At 42.1% G+C, this 20544-nt stretch overlaps 1 protein-coding gene across 3 annotated transcripts; it reads left to right on the plus strand.

Annotated features, from left to right (window-relative positions):
- The first annotated feature begins 1866 nt into the window (after nt 1–1866).
- LOC119324560 (protein RRC1-like) lies at nt 1867–12237 on the plus strand. 3 transcript variants are annotated; one of them, XM_037598341.1, is made up of 18 exons: nt 1867–2081; nt 2576–2650; nt 2755–2887; nt 3039–3084; nt 4343–4394; nt 4473–4613; nt 4896–5015; nt 5112–5277; nt 5392–5504; nt 5633–5704; nt 6446–6667; nt 7127–7185; nt 7271–7349; nt 7445–7582; nt 10137–10361; nt 10442–11220; nt 11324–11496; nt 11692–12237. In XM_037598341.1, the coding sequence occupies exons 1-18, from the start codon at nt 1905–1907 to the stop codon at nt 11955–11957; spliced, it is 3036 nt and encodes a 1011-aa protein (XP_037454238.1). In that variant the 5' UTR covers nt 1867–1904; the 3' UTR covers nt 11958–12237. The 3 variants fall into 3 exon arrangements, with proteins under 3 accessions (XP_037454238.1, XP_037454239.1, XP_037454240.1); XM_037598342.1 differs by having other exon boundaries at nt 1946–2100; XM_037598343.1 differs by lacking the exons at nt 1867–2081; nt 2576–2650; nt 3039–3084.
- Nucleotides 12238–20544: the final 8307 nt, after the last annotated feature.

A 20544-nucleotide genomic window follows, 5' to 3' on the forward strand; every position in this document is an offset into this window, starting at 1 on the left:
TTGTGTATTCGAGCTTATGTATTCGAGCCCTCTGGCTTGTAATATAAAGCTTGTATTATTTTAATTTATGTCCAGAGTTGTGTTGTGATATCTGTCCGTGAGTCCCTAATCTTGATCGTGTGCATTTGCGTGTATGATTAGTGCACGATTGAGTCGCGGGCGTCACAGATATGGAGGAGTGAAACCTCTATCGGTGAAGAACCCGACATAAACTCCAACACACAATAGAAGATGCATACGAAATCCATTTTCAATGAACTTCAACTTGTCATGAAGAAGGCCACAAGCTCAAAACTCACACAGAGAAAAGCCAAACAAAAACAAGAAAAATGATGCCAAGGATGCAATGGTTTGAGCTCTCTACGAACGATACGATCAAGTTACTCACTTGAGAGCCTCCCTTGATAGTACGACAATCGATCCTGTAACCCGGTCTCCCAACTAACACCATGGGACCGGTAAAATAGAAAACCTATCAAGGACAAACCTTTGCCTTGCGTATAGTCCACTTGAGCTAGATGATGACGATCTTGTCCTCCTCAAGTTGGACCATCTTTTTTGATTGCATAGACTCGATGAAGATTAGTAGATTGCTTCTCCGTACTCCACTATGAGAGCCACCATTCGACACATCTTCACAAGTCCATAGTCATCATAATGGACGACAAGCTTCGAGCATGATCTATTCGTGATGCTTCATTGAAGTTGCACACCACAACCTTGATGACAATCGCCACTTGATATGTCATCTTCATGGGTTATATGATATCTTCCTTTTGATGCACGCTCATGAAAACATACCTAACCCCACAAAGAACTCTCACGTAGACCATGGGTTAATACACAAAGCATAATGGACAATGCTTACCATATCGTGGGATCACTTGATTCCTCTCGGTACATCTTCTACGCTTTGTGTGTTGATCAAATTAATTCACTCTTTGACTTAGTCTTGATCAACCTTATACATTATCTTCTCCTTATAACCTTGAAACCAACAAATGGTCTTCAAGCAAAGTCTATGGACAAACTCTTCAAATGTAACTCAAGTCAACCATTAGTTCATAAAAATTGTCATCAATTACCAAAACTAAACATGGGGCACCATGCTCTTTCAATTTTTTGTCTTTATTACTGAGAGTACCACACATATCATTTTTTTGCGGAACTTCAAATGGGAGTAGATTGGGCACCCAAATTTGATATCCCAAAATCCTAGAATTTTTTGAAGTTTACCCTTTTTTTTGTATTTAATGTTCATATAGGGGGTGGAGCACCCAGGAGCCAAAAAATCGACGTCGGGAATAACAACTCTACTAGACCATTCCTTTTATCAAAATCATCATACAAACAGTAATAAACTTTGCGGAGTTGCTCTAAGCTTTATAGACTTTGTATTATATCTAAACTATGCTGAAAATTTCTGATAACACGATACACACATATTATATTAAAAACTACGCTAACATTTTTTGACAAAAGACAAACATATTATCAACTAGCATAAAAAACATCTTACATTTTGAGGCGCACAGGTAGTAATATATTTCTTGGATGGGTCTGTCTATGACACATCTAGATGTGATATATGTCACATCTAACCTTGTGTTCATTATGTTTGTGGTCTATTTTTTTGTCCTACATATTTCCCCCCTGTTGCTGTGTTATTTATAGGAGTTTAGATGTGACATCCTTAAAAAACATCTAGTAAATATAAATTAGACAAATCGTTTTTTGATTCTCAAACAAGGGTTTCCTTCGGATTTGGACATGAGGTTGGCCTCGGCCTATCTACCCGTGTCCGTCCCTGACTGTATAGCCTGTAGGTGGTTGATCTGGAAACCGGCTCTTGATCGGACGGACGGTGTAGGTCCACACCTTGCTCCCGAGTCCCTGACCAATATATGCCTCCCAGCGGCCCCAGTCTCCCCCTACCGTGGCCGACTCCCGACTCAGGCGGTCGCCGAATCCTCTTCGCCGGCGCCGTCGAAGAAGCGCCCGAGATTCCTTTCCAGCCGCGCCGCGGCGCGCCGCCCACCACTGCCCTAGCGTGGAGTGGAGCGGACAGGAGACCCGTCCAGGCGAGTCCATCTCTCGGTGGTACGGAAGCCCTAAATTATTTGCGCCTGGATACTTCTAGGAGTTCCTTGTTCGTTGCTGCGAGCAATCAAATGCGTACCCTTACTACTTTCTGAGACGCTTGAATCTGTCCAGTTAGCCGTGGATTTGACCCGATTTGATCTAACATCAGCTTGTTTCCCCCCCTCAAAAAGTTGGGGTTCGACTGAGCTAGGGTTTGTGCCTGGCGTTGTTAGGGTCGCATTGCGCTTTAGCGCGCGTGCGTAAGTATGTGTAGGTGGGGTGGGTCTGCCTGTGCCTGGGCTTAGCGCCTCAGCGGGAGTCTGGGAACTGTCGCTCTTAGCACAAGAGTGACCACTATGACTTCAGTCCTCACGTTCATGTGTTTCCCTGCGTGTTTTCTTATGTGGTGGTGTAGATTTTATTTTGATGGCGTATATGGCAGTAGAAATATTTGAAATGGTCGAATTCTGACACCCTCTTGTGATGATTGCAGGCAAATATTGTCCAGATGAGTTCGAAGAAGGTTCCGTTCAATCGGCATAAGGAGAACGAGGAGGCGAGGAAGAAGGTCAGGGGTTTGAGTCCCTTTTAAACCTTTCCTGAGATGCCTTAGTTTGCTTTCTGCACACACTTTTGGTTCATATCTGATTTTAACTCTTTGGTATTGTGAAGAGGGAGGAAGATGAAGCGGCGCGTGTGTACGCGGAGTTTGTCAAGTCATTCGAGGGTGAAAGCGCATCTGGGTCAAAGTTTGTCCGAGGGGGTGTTATCGACCCCAATGCCAAGCTGAGAGCTGATTCTGAAGGTTAGTGATAGGGGTTTCATTCTCCTGTACTTTGCCATGGTTACCTTCCAGTTTATAGTTTCAGTATCAATCATGATGGATATATGCACTGTTTATTTTTATTGCTCCAATTAATCAAGAGGCTGCCTTTTTATTCATTCGCCGATGACAGGTGGAAATTCCAAAGATAGGGGGTCTGTTCCAAAGAAGGGCAGTAGGTAACTGAAATAAATACTTGATTTCTAGAAGATGGTATCCTGTGGCACCACGGCTACATCTTTAGACATCATGTGCTGATATACCCAGACATGGGACTTCAGAGACCAAGCATGAGCAGTTTTAAAACGCCTGATGATATATTCTAGCTCATAATTTACTATATGTTACAATTATGACTCCTGAATTATTAGTTTATTTACCTTTTGTTGCCAAGTGCTGAATGCATTTATAATATGCATGGTTTGAGGAAGACAATAGTCTTGTCTGGCCTTATGAACATCCATGCCATCTCATTTCATGACACATAATGCACCTGCATTTATGCTGTAGTGCAGACTATAGTCGCGCTTCCTCAAAATAGCTATTCATCGTTGCGCTGACCTGATGCTCAAGATCGTGATAATGTATTAGGGGTACAGAATTTGTGTTCTCCTTTGTTTATAGTACACGAGTAATGTGGTCATAACTTTTTGAGTCACATACCATGGAGAAAGTATCCATGTTATTTCTATCAAAGTGCAATTAATTGCGAGATAATATGAATAATAATTCATTGGCAGCAAATGCCATATTTGATGGTATTTATGTAATAACTAGTTAACTAACAAATGCCTCGAGCTTTTGTGAAGTTTTGAGTGTCAAAGATGCTGATTGTACTCTCTTAGAATCTTGAACCAACTTCCAAAATTCAAGCCATAGAATTTTGTTAGTTGCAGCGAACGTTTACTCATTCTGATATGAGTTTGCTTCAAAACCCGATGCTTTCAACTAATTATATTATTATTTTATTCAAACGTGGAAAAATGTAGGTACTCTTAAACTGCAATGCAGATTGGAGCATTAATTTGACTTTTACTTGTCTCGCATCACATGCTAGCATAAGTTAAGAATGTTCCGTGGTTTCCACTAAATCATTGAGGCACGGCCTGATAGTAGGATAAATTAGACTCCCTACATATAAGCTAGAATGAATTCAAACTTGTGAGGAAATTAATAAAGTATGCGTGTATATTTGATTGACATGATTTTGAATAGAGAAAGCACACAGATTAGTGGAAGGTGAAAGTTTCAGTAGTTCAATAAGAATGTCCGAAATAGCCCTGTAGAGAGTAAATTAGTTTTTTTAATTCAATTACTCAAATATCCTTTTGCTGTTGCTGTTATCCATAACCCCATGTCATCTAGTGTACAAATGATATGCGGCATAGTAACTTACGAGCGTAATACATACCTTATACATAGCATATTTTTATCCAGGTATGTTCCATCTTTTGTGCCACCCTCATTTGGGAGAGAACCAGAGAAAAAGGTTTGCCACTGACGTTATTCTCATGATTGCGTCTGTAGTCAGTATGGTTCTTTGGTTGAGCATTACCTTGACCTGCAGAAGGAAGATGAGCGGCCAAAGGAAAAGGAAAAAGGAAAGCCACGGGCAATAGACACTGTCATGGAGGAATTGAAGCTGGAGAAAGAGCTTCGAGAAAGGCGTAATCAAGAACGTGCCAGTCGACATGGTGACACCTCCATGGTAGGTTCTGTTTTAGTAGTATATGTTAAGAGTGGAGCTTTTGGTTCGTCCTACTGGACATAATATGAAATAAATGATTGGGTAGTTTTGATTATATGCTGAAATATTCCCTGTTAGGCGACTAGAATGTGAAACTAAATCCTGTTTGCTAACTTGGAGAAACATTTTTCTAACGCGTTTCCAGCTGATTGGATAAATTTGTGATTGATTCCCATTCCTCTCAGAATCTTTGTAGTTTGTCCTTCTATATGGTATACTGATGCTTGAAGCCATTTCCTGCAGCCCTCTAGCCGTTTTGATGAACTACCAGATGAATTTGATCCCACTGGGAGACTGCCAGGATCATTTGATGACGGAGATCCGCAAACCACAAATTTATATGTTGGCAATCTCTCTCCTAAGGTTGATTTCCCCACCACTTGTTCTGTCTAGACATAATTTTAAGTGTACATGCATCATGGTTATCTTAACCGTGCAATGTAAACCGTATGCTGTTAGGTGGATGAGAATTTTCTTCTGCGGACATTTGGTCGTTTTGGACCTATTGCAAGCGTCAAGATCATGTGGCCTCGAACAGAAGAAGAACGCAAAAGGCAAAGGCATTGTGGCTTTGTTGCATTCATGAATAGAGCAGAAGGACAGGCAGCCAAGGATGAAATGCAAGGTTACTGTGCACTTCCTTATAGTGGATATCATGTTATAGGAACCTGAAATGTATTCATACTTTTGAAGTATTACTAGTATTCTTGCTTCCAGTTTACTGAGTTATTTATCTCAGGTGTTGTTGTGTATGACTATGAGCTGAAGATTGGGTGGGGGAAATCTGTTGCTCTTCCATCACAAGCACTACCTGCTCCTCCTCCAGGACACATGGCGATCAGAAACAAGGAGGTTGATTCTTTCATCCCAAAGTCCATATGTAATACTTGTAATTTTTCTGGAAGTTGCAAGTAGATTTGCATGTTTTTGGTGTTTTCCTGTTGTTGTTGATGACATTTTCATATTTCTATGTTATGCAGGGTGGTACTGTCATCATATCTGGTCCTGGAGGTCCACCTGTTGCATCTGTTACACAACAAACCTCAGAGCTGGTTGGTGACTTTTTAGTTTTTATTATTACAAATGTCCTTGTGCTGTGTTGTGGCCTTAATATCCATGCCATCCTTACAATAAAGCATTATCATTGAAAATTTTCCCATGTTTTTCATTGAGACCTTTTGAAGGATGAAGAATGGTTCATTTTCATAATAAATCATAATATCATTTCAGATTTTTTTTCAGAAAACATGAGTGCTTGAATTCTATGGAATGAGAGAAAATTCTATGTTCCCTTGTTGCGCACGAATTAACTTATGGAATATCTTTTTGTCTGTTCTCAGTGTCGCATTAATTTTGTCCTTCCACATATGTTCATCACTTGGCTAATGATTAAATATATCCTAATGACTACCTGGAAAATAATCCCAGTCTGAGAAAAATGTGAATTTGAATGGTCGAATAGTAATGCCCTGGTCAAATTCACAGTTTGTGTTACAAATTTATACATATTGGATAATTGGAACCATTCGTGAGAAAACCAGTTCTTCCCAATAACTGATCGGGTCATGTACTGTTTTCAGTCAAATTTTTAATTTTTAATATGATTTTTTAAACCTTCTTTTACCAGCACTGAATTGTATATGAGTTTGCCAGCTATGTTCTGTAGTATTTCATTAGCCTAGATAGAATCCAATAAGTTTTGGATCGGTAAGGAACTAAGGATGTTGGCATGTTAGTTTTCTAGTCAAATATCCTGATGTAATTTCACTTTGCTGACTCATTTGGTTTAACAGGTGCTTACTCCAAATGTTCCTGATATAATGGTTGCTCCGCCAGATGATTCACATCTTCGGCATGTGATTGATACAATGGCCCTGCATGTACTTGATGGCGGATGTGCTTTTGAACAAGCTATAATGGAACGAGGACGAGGAAAAACATTATTTAACTTCTTGTTTGATCTTAAATCTAAAGAACACACATACTATGTTTGGCGGTTATACTCATTCGCTCAGGTATCAATTGTTTTTTGTACTTATACATTTTCAATGTTATCTTTATGATCTAACAATAGAAGACTGTATGTTCTGTCCATTTAATCTCCGTTATTTTGTTCACGTGGTGATAGTAAAGCTGTCTGTATGTGCTATCTTTGGGCAATATAGATGCATATTTTTTGTTTAGCGTTACGACATTTTACCAGTGTATATGTTTTGCAAAGAGAGTACCTAGTAATTGGTCCAAATGAACAATTATTTAGTTCAACGAAATTTATGTTCTTTCCTTCTTAGTATGTCCTGATCAGCTTGTTCTGTAAAATTCGGCAGTCTACTAATGTTTGGCTTGAATATAAGGCCGTTATAGGAACCAGACACGTGTTTCTTACATATGCAAACCACATGTATGAGCTAGCTATATGGGGATCACTCTACCAATATGACACTAATATAAATTCTTGTGATATTGGAACGCAGGGCGATACTTTACAACGATGGCGAACAGAACCATTTATCATGATTACAGGAAGTGGAAGGTAATAGTGGTGAACAGTGCCATTATGTGTTTGTAACCGTGTTTATCGATGATCTGACAATTTTGTATTAAATATGTCACTTTAGATGGGTTCCACCTGCTTTGCCATCCAGCCGAAGTCCTGATCGTGAAAAAGAATCTACTTATGCAGCTGGTAGAACCAGGGTAAGGTTTGGTTGGACCTTGTCAGATGTTCTTTTCTACTTTGCCTTCTTTTAGATGGTGTCCATTACATGATTAATTTGTGTTCCATTCTCCAGCGTGTTGAAGTGGAGCGCACATTGACTGAGACACAACGTGATGAATTTGAGGACATGTTGCGTGCATTGACATTAGAGAGAAGTCAGATAAGGGCGGCTATGGGATTTGCATTGGATAATGCTGATGCTGCTGGAGAGGTAGTACCCCTTGCACCATTGACCTAATCAGCTAAATCCTCTCTTCTTTTTGCCTTGAATTATCTATAGCTTATGATTAGAGTTTGTTATATTGTTTTGATTGATTTGATCTCATGCGTCCTGTTAATAGCTCTTTCTTGTTATTACTTGTGAGTTGTGACCACTCTGAGATTAGGTAACAGCATGATCATTATGAGTAAACCTGATTGTGGTTGTACTTTGCAAGCTTGATGAACTATCTGTTTTAAACATATGCTTTTGATGAGGCCTAAATTTATGTCCAAGGAGAGTAAATAAACAATATAATACATGTAGTGTTACATTTTGACTATCAGGACCATCTGGTCTTATATATAATAACTAAAACAACAACAACAACAAAGCCTTTAGTCCCAAACAAGTTGGGGTAGGCTAGAGGTGAAACCCATAAGATCTCGCAACCAACTCATGGCTCTGGCACATGGATAGCAAGCTTCCACGCACCCCTGTCCATAGCTAGCTCTTTGTCGATACTCCAATCCTTCAGGTCTCTCTTAACAGACTCCTCCCATGTCAAAATCGGTCGACCCCGCCCTCTCTTGACATTCTCCGCACGCTTTAGCCGTCCGCTATGCACTGGAGCTTCTGGAGGCCTGCGCTGAATATGCCCAAACCATCTCAAACGATGTTGGACAAGCTTCTCCTCAATTGGTGCTACCCCAACTCTATCTCGTATATCATCATTCCGGACTCGATCCTTCCTCGTGTGGCCACACATCCATCTCAACATACGCATCTCCGCCACACCTAACTGTTGAACATGTCGCCTTTTAGTCGGCCAACACTCCGCGCCATACAACATTGCGGGTCGAACCGCCGTCCTGTAGAACTTGCCTTTTAGCTTTTGTGGCACTCTCTTGTCACAGAGAATGCCAGAAGCTTGGCGCCACTTCATCCATCCGGCTTTGATTCGATGGTTCACATCTTCATCAATACCCCCATCCTCCTGCAACATTGACCCCAAATACCGAAAGGTGTCCTTCCGAGGTACCACCTGGCCATCAAGGCTAACCTCCTCCTCCTTACAGCTAGTAGTACTGAAACCGCACATCATGTACTCGGTTTTAGTTCTACTAAGCCTAAACCCTTTCGATTCCAAGGTTTGTCTCCATAACTCTAACTTCCTATTTACCCCCATCCGACTATCGTCAACTAGCACCACATCATCCGCAAAGAGCATACACCATGGGATATCTCCTTGTATACCCCTTGTGACCTCATCCATCACCAATGCAAAAAGATAAGGGCTCAAAGCTGACCCCTGATGCAGTCCTATCTTAATCGGGAAGTCATCGGTGTCGACATCACTTGTTCGAACACTTGTCACAACATTATTGTACATGTCCTTGATGAGGGTAATGTACTTTGCTGGGACTTTGTGTTTCTCCAAGGCCCACCACATGACATTCCGTGGTATCTTATCGTAGGCCTTCTCCAAGTCAATGAACACCATATGCAAGTCCTTCTTATGCTCCCTATATCTCTCCATAAGTTGTCGTACCAAGAAAATGGCTTCCATGGTCGACCTCCCAGGCATGAAACCAAACTGATTTTTGGTCACGCTTGTCATTCTTCTTAAGCGGTGCTCAATGACTCTCTCCCATAGCTTCATTGTATGGCTCATCAGCTTAATTCCACGGTAATTAGTACAACTCTGAACATCCCCCTTGTTCTTGAAGATTGGTACTAATATACTCCGTCTCCATTCTTCTGGCATCTTGTTTGCCCGAAAAATGAGGTTGAAAAGCTTGGTTAGCCATACTATCGCTACGTCCCCGAGACCTTTCCACACCTCAATGGGGATACAATCAGGGCCCATCGCCTTGCCTCCTTTCATCCTTTTTAAAGCCTCCTTCACCTCAGACTCCTGGATGCGCCGCACAAAACGCATGCTGGTCTCATCAAAGGAGTCATTCAGTTCAATGGTAGAACTCTCATTCTCCCCATTGAACAGCTTGTCGAAGTACTCCCGCCATCTATGCTTAATCTCTTCGTCCTTCACCAAGAGTTGGCCTGCTCCGTCCTTGATGCATTTGACTTGGCCAATATCCCTCGTCTTCCTCTCCCGGATCTTAGCCATCTTATAGATGTCCCTTTCACCTTCCTTCGTGCCTAACCGTTGGTAGAGGTCCTCATATGCCCGACCCCTTGCTTCACCAACAGCTCGCTTTGCGGCCTTCTTCGCCATCTTGTACTTCTCTATGTTGTCTGCACTCCTATCCAGGTATAGGCGTCTGAAGCAACCTTTCTTCTCTTTAAGCGCCTTCTGGACATCATCATTCCACCACCAGGTATCGTTATCTTCGCTTCTCCTTCCCCTGGACACTCCAAACTCCTCCGAGGCCACCTTACGAATGCAAGTCGCCATCTTCATCCACACATGTTTTATTCTCTGCTTGATGTCATTTATTTGTCGTGAACTACACTTCAGAGGTCTACTGAATATTGTTGTGCACTTCAAGTATATTTTGTTTTTCATATTTCATGAGAACACATTTGTTCTTGTCTTGTGTAGATTGTCGAGGTTCTTGCAGAATCTTTGACACTCAAGGAGACACCTATCCCAACTAAGGTTGCACGGCTTATGCTAGTGTCCGACATCCTTCATAACAGTAGTGCTCCTGTGAAGAATGCCTCTGCATTTCGAACCAAGTTTGAGGCTGCTATACCTGATGTCATGGAGAGCTTCAATGACTTGTATTGCAGTATCACAGGAAGGATTACTGCTGAAGCTCTGAAGGTAATGCTGCTAGACTTCTCATGTAGCAGAGATTAACTGTTTTCCTTTGATGTTCTGACTAATAGTTCATTATTTTGCAGGAGAGGGTTTTGAAAGTTCTACAAGTATGGGCAGACTGGTTCCTGTTTTCTGATGCATATCTGAATGGGCTAAAAGCTACCTTTCTTAGACCAGGCAACTCTGGGGTCACCTCGTTCCACTCTCTATGTGGTGATGCACCAGAAATTGAAAAGAAAACTAGCTCCGAGGATAATAATGGGTTTAGGCTTGATGAAGATGGTGCCCTGGCCACAGGAAAGGCAGCAGCAACGAAGGAGCTGTTGAGTCTTCCACTTGCTGAACTTGAACGTCGTTGTAGGCATAATGGCCTCTCACTTTGCGGTGGTAAAGAGATGATGGTTGCCAGATTGCTCAGCTTAGAAGAGGCTGAGAAGGAGCAAGTATATCAGAAAGACGTTGCCATGAAATATGTACAAGGCGAACCGCATAGAGCTGGAAGAGAGGATGTTGGTTTGAATGCTCGTAGGCTTGGAGATGGTACTGGTGACAGTGAATCAGATATGCTGGGGCTCTCTCGTCACAGTATGCAAACAGGCCAAAGACGCTCTAGAGAGTGCGTATCTGCTGAACCCGAACAAGTTTCAAGCAAGAAGCAGAAAGCTGATCCTGTTTTGCCAGCTTCTAAATGGAACCGAGAGGACAACGACAATGATGAAGATAGAATAAACGGTCAAGGATTGGGATTAAGCTATTCATCTGGAAGTGATATTGCTGGTGATTCTGGGAAAGTGGACACAACCGAAATTAGTACCGATCAGGCAATTCACCATCAAGATACTATTGTTGATGAAGAGCATAGGTACACCCACGCCCCTCCCCAAAAGCAAATGTTTAACCATGCCACCATTTGATTTACGTTGCACATTCTTCACTTACAGTAACAACTCCCTTTTGATCTACAGGCAGAAGCTAAGGCAGATTGAGATTGCTGTAATGCAGTATCGTGAATCTCTCGAGGAGAAGGGGTTGCATAGCATGGAGGAGATTGAGAGGAAGGTTGCCAGCCACCGTAGGCGCCTTCAATCAGATTATGGTTTGTCTTCAATAGATGGTGCAAACAACAGGCGGTCTTCTGGTATGTAAGAAGTCAGGAACGGAATACCCTGTTTGTTTGATAATAGAAATGCCGTCTCTCTCGCACATCCTTCCATGTACTTATTTTGTAGCTCACTTAGTAATTCATCTGATAATGATAACGACCCAAGCTATAACTCAACTTTTTGTTATCCTGGTGCGTATCTCATATGACAAACATTGTTCTGTTTTCCAGAGAGACTATCATTGGAACGGAAAGAAAGGGCGGATGATGCACGTGATTCTTCCAGGAAGCGGCCTCGCAGCCGGAGCAGGAGCCGTAGTCCTTCAAGGAAGTCATCACTGGATAGAGACCGAGAGCACAATCGCAGCAGAGGCAGATTGCATGGCAATGATGCCGGGAGAGACAGGGCACGTGAAAAAGGCTCAGGCCGAGGGAAGGATGATCACCACGATAGGAGCAGCAGAGACCGGGAAAAGGACAGGAGAACGGGAAGGTGATCGGAACCTGCTGTGCACTCATCCTTTGCCTGAACCTGCTGTGCACTCATATGAGCTGGGCTGCCTAAATGCGCCATACATGGGCTCCACGAACCTGTTTGTAATGGGGTCAGCTGAGGAACTGTTTTTTGTAGTTTCAAGAACAGAAGTAGTGTTATCAAACATCTAATGTTGACTTTGAATGATTGAAATGCTGCCCATTGTCGTCATGCACTGCGGCTTAATGAACTTGGATGGCATCGGTTGCAAGTTTATGAATTTGCTGTGCTAAGGTTTTTTATGAATTGTCCTTCTCTTTATTTCTCGTTTTTATCTGCTCCAACCGATTAACCAGTATGGCAACAGAACTGGCTCCTGTCATACGGTTTCTGAGCTCATCACAGCTAATGTGGATTGGAATACTGATAGGTTGACTCAGACGTTTCTACCCATGGATATTAAGATCATTCGCTCTCCGGTCAGCCTATCGGATTTTAGTTGATACTCCCTTCGTCCGAAAATACTTATCATCAAAATAATACTTGTCATCGTCGTCCGAAATACTTGTCATCAAAATAATACTTGTCATCAAAATAAGTAAAAGGAAATGTATTTAGATGTATATTAGTTTTAGATACATTCCTTTTTATCCATTTTGATGACAAATATTTTTGGATGGAGGGAGTACTAAGCACAAATGCAAGGCGTGGCTAGAGGGGCGGGCGGATGCATCTAATTCCAAGGTGGAGACAAATGCATTCAAAGGTTGAGACAAATGCATGGTCTAAGATTGGCAATTCTAGCAGCTTTGGCACAGAAGTAAATAATATGTCCATCAATATTATCGACCAAGTGATCCTTAACCATAGAAACACTAGGTTCAACTTTGATTTGTTCAGCTGGTTTATGTGTTCTAATGTAATTTTTTTTGACCACAGTTGAAATTTTAGCATGTTCCTTCATCCTAACAGGGAAATGTGGTTTTTTCAATATAAGCAGTAGGAACAACATGATCAACATTGTAAATGATAGTTTCTTCTTTAGTTTTACCGGTTCTTTAATTTCTTCTTTAATTGGTGGGTGATATTTGAACCACTTAAACTTAGGGAAATCAACATGAGTAGCAAAAGATTCACAAAAGGAAGCTATTATCTTAGAGTCAAGTCCATATTTAGTGCTAAACTTTTGAAAAGCATCGGTATTCATAAAAGATTTAACACAATCAAACTTAGGCTAAATACCTGACTCTTTACCTTCGCCGAGTTCCCAATCTTCAGAGTTGCGTCTAATTCTTTCTAAAAGATCCCACCAGAATTCAATAGTCTTCTTCATAAAAAAACCAGTACAAGAAGTATCGAGCATGGATTGATCATTACAAGAAAGCCGAGCATAAAAATTCTGAATAATAATTTCTCCAAGCTAGAGCAATACTTTCTCCTTCACGAGGCCAAAAATTGTATATATATATAATTCCAATCACGATTAACTAGATGCATAGGATAATACCGATTCCAATTCCAAGATCCAATATCATCGCATAGCCTATACCAAGTCAATGCCTTTCCCTTAAAAAATAAAGGGAAAACCTTCTTCTTAGCTTCATCTCCGGGTAAACGTGCAAGCTTAAACAATCCACAAATTTTGTCCACATGTATCAAGTGCATATCAGGATGTTCGGTTCCATCTCCTGCATAAGGATTAGCTAGCAGTTGTTCTACCATACCCAAAGGAATTTCATATTCAATATTTTCAGTAGGTGCAGTAGGTTAAGGGGAAAATAATTGTGGTTTCGTTCGTGGTGAAGATACCCCGAACAAACGCCTCAAAGGATTGTTTTCAATAGTAACAAGTGGCAATAAATTTGAGCACGTAGTAATAAATTTTTCTTACCAATTTCCACTTACCAAGAGCGCTTCACTCCCCGGCAACGGCGCCAGAAAATAGCCTTGATGACCCACAAGTATATGGGATCAATTGTAGCCCTTTTCGATAAGTAAGAGTGTCGAACCCAACGAGGAGCAGAAGAAAATGACAAGTGGTTTTCGGCAAGGTAATGTATGCAAGTGCTGAAATGGTAAGTAACAGAGTAGTTTGATAGCAAGATAATTTGTAACGAGCAATTAACGGTAGTAGTAACAAAAGTGTAGCAAGGTAGACCAATCCTTTTGAGGCAAATAACAGGCCAAAACGGTCTCTTATGATAAGCAAAGTGTTCTTGAGGGCACACGGGGATTTCATCTAGTCAATTTCACTATTTTAGCTCAATTCGTGTTCGCTACTTTGATAATTTGGTATGTGGGTGGACCGGTGCTTAGGTGCTGTTCTTACTTGAACGAACCTCCTACTTATGATTAACCCCCTCGCAAGCATTCACAACTACGAAAAGAGTATTAAGAATAAATTCTAACCATAGCATTAAACTTTTGGATCCAATCGGTCCCTTACGGAATAGCGCATAAACTAGGGTTTAAGCTTCTCTCACTCTTGCAACCCATCATCTAATAACTACTCAACAATGCATTTCCTTAGGCCCAAATATGGTGAAGTGTCATGTAGTTGACGTTCACATGACACCACTAAGGGAATCTGTAGGACCTTGAAGTATGTCTAGAGGGGGGTGATTAGACTACTTGACCAATTAAAAACTTAACCTTTTCCCAATTTTAGAGTTTGACAGATTTTAGCAACTTTGGACAAGTCAAGCAATCATCACACAAATCAAGCAAGCATGCAAAGAGTATATAGGCAGCGGAAATTAAAGCATGCAACTTGCAAGAAAGTAAAGGGAAGGGTTTGGAGGATTCAAACGCAGTTGGAGACACGGATGTTTTTGGCGTGGTTCCGATAGGTGGTGCTATCGTACATCCACGTTGATGGAGACTTCAACCCACGAAGGGTAACGGTTGCGCGAGTCCACGGAGGGCTCCACCCAAGAAGGGTCCACGAAGAAGCAACCTTGTCTATCCCACCATGGCCGTCGCCCACGAAGGACTTGCCTCACTAGCGGTAGATCTTCACGAAGTAGGCGATCTCCTTACCCTTACAAACTCCTTGGTTCAACTCCACGATCTTTGTCGGAGGCTCCCAAGTGACACCTAGCCAATCTAGGAGACACCACTCTCCAAGAAGTAACAAATGATGCGTTGATGATGAACTCCTTGCTCTTGTGCTTCAAATGATAGTCTCCCCAACACTCAACTCTCTCTCATAGGATTTGGATCTGGTGGAAAGAAGATTTGAGTGGAAAGCAACTTGGGAAAGGCTAGAGATCAAGATTCATATGGTAGGAATGGAATATCTTGGCCTCAACACATGAGTAGGTGGTTCTCTCTCAGAACTGGTAAGTTGGAAGTGTAGGTTTGTTCTGATGGCTCTCTCCACGAATGAAGAGGAGGTGGAGGGGTATATATAGCCTCCACACAAAATCTAACCATTACACACAATTTACCAATCTCGGTGAGACCGAATCAACAAACTCGGTCAGACCGATTTAGTAAACCTAGTGACCGTTAGGATTTTCGATGGGACCGACATGCAACTCGGTAGGACCGATATGATTAGGGTTAGGGCATAACGTAATCTCGGTGAGACCGGTTACACAAACTCGGTAGGACCGATTTTGGTAATTAGCTAACCAGAGAGTTGGTCAGGTAAACTCGGTGGGACCGATTTGCTCTTTTCGGTGAGACCGAAATGTTACAAAAGGGAAACAGAGAGTTTACATTGCAATCTCGGTGGGACCTATCGCTCACTTCGGTTAGACTGAAACGTTACGAAGGGAAACAGAGAGATTACAATCCCATCTCGGTGAGACCGAGATCCCTATCGGTGAGACCGATTTGCCTAGGGTTTGTGGCAGTGGCTATGACATTTGAACTCGTTGGCGCCAGATAGAAAGAATCGGTGTGACCGATTTTGGCTTTAGGTTTAGGTCATATGTGGATGTGAGAAAGTAGTTGAGGGTTTTGGAGCATATCACTAAGCACATGAAGCAAGAGGCTCATTAAGCAACACCTCATCCCTCTTTGATAGTATTGGCTTTTCCTATAGACTCAATGTGATCTTGGATCACTGAAATATAAAATGAAGAGTCTTGAACTTTTGAGCTTGAGCCAATCATTTGTCCTTGATATTTTGAGGGATCCACTTTCATCATCCATGCCATGCCATTCATTGAGCTTTCCTGAAATATATGTCTTGGAATAGCATTAGCTCAATGAGCTATATGTTGTTATGAATTACCAAAACCACCTAGGGATAGTTGCACTTTCAATCTCCCCCTTTTTGGTAATTGATGACAACATATAGATCAAAGCTTCGACATATGATAATAAGATTGAAAAACATCGTCGCTTTGAGAAGTATGTGATAAGCAAGAGCTCCCCCTAAATTTGTGCATAGTTTAAGATTTGCTTTGGATTGCAAATGCACAAGGAATTAGGCTCATGGGTTACTCTTCCATGTCACATACATCTTGGTGGAGCGCTCGAAATAACAAAGATTGAATACATGCACTCATCACTAAGCAAAGTGAATGATCGTATAAGGATAGATAAGATAATAACATATAATCAAGCATAAGTGTAGCTTATGATCAAACACATGATCATCAATGTCTCACAGGTAATGCATAGTATCTCAAGCAATCAAAAGCAAACAAGTTACCAAAAAAGACAAGAGAGAACAAAAAACAGCAAATCTCTCTCTCGAAGCCTATGATCTATACATTTTTCTCCCCCTTTGGCAACAAGTTACCAAAAAGTTCATTGAAAATGCATAGTGCTAGATCGTCTCTCAGGCTTGGTCTTCAGTTGGTGGTGGAGTCCGGATAACTCCAAGAATGAAGGCTTCAGTTGATGTAGAGGGAGCTGGAGGAGTTGGTGCTGGAGCTGGTTGCCCTGGAGCTGTAGGAGCTGTAGCTGGTGCAGATGATGTAGCTCTTGTGTCTGACACAGGCACTGTAGCTGACCTCTGAGCTCTAGGCACTCTGGCAAATGCATCTGTGGTTGTCTTGCCCTTCCTCTCCTGCATGTCATCCTGCAGCTGCTCCACGACTGACTGAATCTTAGTTACTTTGACATCAAGATCATAGAATTTTGTTCCATGATCCTTTCCAGGCTCTCCTGATTTTGAGTTAGGGTGGCCAACCCCTTCTCAATCCTCAGTGTTGATGCTATCAAGTAACCAAGCTGCTCCTGTTTGGTCTTCAAGAAATACTCAGATGCCTCCTCTTGAGTTGGCATCTTGGCAGCCTTCTCTTTCCTTGCTTTCTCTTTCTTCTCTTGAGCTTGCACTGATGATGGATCATTCTCATTCATGACAACTTGATTGTCCTCAAAGTCTGGATAGAGAGGAAAATGTTCCTTATCCAACTGATACTTTCCTGTGCCCATCTTTGAGTTAATCAACTCCTAAATCTGTGGGGCATATCCACAACTTCTCTTCTGATCTGCTGCAGTCCTCTTAATGGTTTCTACCATAAGGCTCATGACCTTGAATTTTTGGGGCACATAAAAAATGTGAAGCATGTAAATTGCATGCCCTCTTATCATGTTGTGGTCACCTGATTTGGGCAAAAGAGTGTGCCTTAAGATCTAGTTAATCGTAGGCAGCCCTGGCAGAAGAAAACGGACTGACCCAAATGAGAAAGTCTCAAGGGCTTTGTTTGGGATCTCTTTGTACATATGTGACATAGAATTGTGTCCCATCTTCTTGGCATATATATCCAAATCATCTTCACTTTCCTTTGGTGCATTGATCAGATTTTCCCATTCCTCTATGGTTGATTGATATGTTGTTCCTTCAGACATCCAAACTATCCTGCCATCTGGATAGAAGTGTGCTGTGGAGTAGAATTGCATAATGAGTTCATCATTCCAGTTGGTGAGCTTCTGCCCAACAAAATCTGCAACTCCACAAGCAATGAAACTGTCTTGCACTCCAGGATAGTGTTCTTCATTTTCCTTTATGTAGGTCCAGTCAACCCATCTCATATCACACACTATAGGCTTCTTGTCCAACAAGATTGTCTCATAGAAGTCTTACTGCTCCTTGGTGAAGAACCTGTAATCTACAACAGTCCTTCTCCTGGTGGCATATGGATCAGACAATCTCCATAGCCTCAACCCTGAGTCTTTCCTGATCTTCATGTTCTCAGCCACAGGATGAGCATCATTGTGGTCTGGAATCTTGGGTTTGAGCTTTCTTAGGACCTGCCCTTCTTCATCTTTCTCAGCAGCAACCTCAGGCATTGGGGCCTTGTTCTTCTCAGCTGCTGGTATACTCCTGGTATTTCTCTTTGGTGCAATCTTGGGCTTGGGGGCAGCTTTGGGTGCTTCTTTGGGCTTTGATGTTGCAGCCCCTGACTTTATTGCATCACCCATAAGCTTCTGTGCCTTTGGTGCTGGTGCAGCAACCTCTTCTTCCTCTTCCATCATGGAAGGTTGACCAACAACTCTGGCCATGGTCTTCTTGACCCTTTTCTTCCTTTTCTTTCCTTCTACAGCTGGCTCTTCAGGCATCTCAGGTACTTGAGTTGATGCTCTGGCTTTAGACATTGGCTGTCTTCCTGCTGGCCTTTTGATTTTCATGCCTGGCTTTACTGTAGTTGAACTGAGCACCTTCTTGAGAACTACCTTCTTGGAAGTAGCCTCATCTTCTGCTGCCACATAGTCCTCATCCTCTGAGTCTGAGGTTCTCTTCCTTCTAGCTCTTGTGGCTGCTTTGGGCAAATTGCTTGGAGTGCTTCTGCTCCCTTCATCTGAAGTGCTTGAGGGACTAGTGCCCTCACTCATGTGAATCTGCTCTTCTTCCCTATTCTGACTGTCACTATGGTCTGACATGCTGCAAATCACTGACTGCTGACCCTGTGAATAGTTATAGTTGAGACAGAGTGGATGAGCATCAAAAAATGCAGAGATTTTTTCAAAAAAAAAAGATTTAAAAACTTAGTTTTAGTTTCCACAGAAAGCATTTCGGATCTACCGATTTTCAAACTCGGTGATACCGAAGCAGTTTTGGAGCCTAAACTAGTGATCTTGGTCAGACCGAGTCACAGTTCGGTGGCACCGAGACTGCTAGGGTTTCACAAAGTTCTAAAATCGGTCACACCGATTTGTAATTCTCGGTCAGACCGAGACTTACTAGTGTAATGGCGTTAGCCAAATCGGTGGGACCGAGTTTTTCAACTCGGTGGGTCCGAGATGGTTTCGGCGGAAACCTAACCCTAAATTTTCGAATCACATCTATTCTAAGGATCACATTGGCAGGATAGGAGTGTTTCAATCGTGGCAAGATGCATTACGAACACAATGTGCTGAGAATCAGATGAGGAAAGCACTGTGGTTGAGTTCATACCCTAGTTCGGCGGTGAACTCGCTACGGCGGCAACGGCGGAGAAGAAATCCGTTGACGGCGGCGGAGACCAGCGACAGGAGGTGGCTGGCGATGAAGTCGACGATCCGTAGACCTAGTAGGCAGAGCAAGCTATGCGCGGGCGAAGGGGTTTGGAGGAATTTCCAAATTTTTGCCCGTGTCTATATATAGCCCGACACTGCCGGTGTGACCGAGTTGAACAACTCGGTGGCACCGAGATGCATAACTGTTAACAGTTACAACAACTCTGTGTGACTGAAAAGTTCATATCGGTTGCACCGAGATTGAAAACCTAGATCGACTTAATGATCTCGGTTGGACCAAAATGGAGGAATCGGTCAGACCGAGAATCACAAAGAAGTTTTGGAAGTTTAAGTCTATGACGAATCGGGGACTCCAAGTGCTCCTCACACAGAGTGGTTCGAATCTGACTTGATCAAATTTTGTGATGTAGCATGAATAGAGTTTGAGACGAGAAAAGCATAGATAGCTAGAGAAGGTTCTTAGGCATTCTTGTCCATCCACTTGGCCAAAGAAAAAGGAAACCAATCAATCAAAACAACAAGTGGATGTCCTTGAATGAGTAAAATATGCAATCAGCATGCTCACACAATAAAGTGACAAATGAAATATGTGGCAAAGCATGCACAACCAATTCTAGCATCTATCAAACAATTGGCGATGACTAGGTCATCTATATATGAGTATATTGACTTAGGAGTCAAATGAGAACATTTGATCATAGGTCATACTCAACGTTTAAGCTCAAGTGGGGTTACCACTTTTACATAATGCATTGATGTGTTCACACCATTAGAGTTGCTTTGACTCAATTCTTAGAGTTAAGCTCCCCTAGATGTGAGATCCCCCCTTAGAGGGATGAACTAACCTTGGGTTTTGTTGATGATGACTTCATGTAGGTGTTGAAGATGTGGATGCTCAATGTTGATGTAGATCTTTTGGAGCAATCCTTTGGAATGAGTTGTACTTTCAATACCTACACGGGTTAGTCCCACAAGGAACAAAACAAGAGTATCCATAGACATAGAGTGATGCACACACAAGATGATGTCCATGAAATCATTTGGTTACCTTGTCCCTTGCCTTACCAACATGAGGGTTTGTGACTCCTTGAACTAGTGCAAGATGTGGAGGTTGATTGCACTTGTTCTTGCCATAAAGATATGAGTGAAGAATGTTGGCGGAGTCACCCTCAAGAACTCTCTAGTTCTTC

The sequence above is a fragment of the Triticum dicoccoides genome, chromosome 6B (assembly GCF_002162155.2).
Source record: "Triticum dicoccoides isolate Atlit2015 ecotype Zavitan chromosome 6B, WEW_v2.0, whole genome shotgun sequence".
Lineage (NCBI taxonomy): Eukaryota > Viridiplantae > Streptophyta > Magnoliopsida > Poales > Poaceae > Triticum > Triticum dicoccoides.

What these genes read in the sequence shown, in the direction of transcription:
- LOC119324560 (XM_037598341.1), top strand. Translation starts at nt 1,905, where the DNA reads ATGCCTCCCAGCGGCCCCAGTCTCCCCCTACCGTGGCCGACTCCCGAC. An exon ending in CGGACAGGAGACCCGTCCAG is followed by an intron (nt 2,082 to 2,575) that starts GCGAGTCCATCT and finishes TGATGATTGCAG; the next exon opens with GCAAATATTGTCCAGATGAG. An exon ending in ATGCAGCTGGTAGAACCAGG is followed by an intron (nt 7,350 to 7,444) that starts GTAAGGTTTGGT and finishes TCCATTCTCCAG; the next exon opens with CGTGTTGAAGTGGAGCGCAC.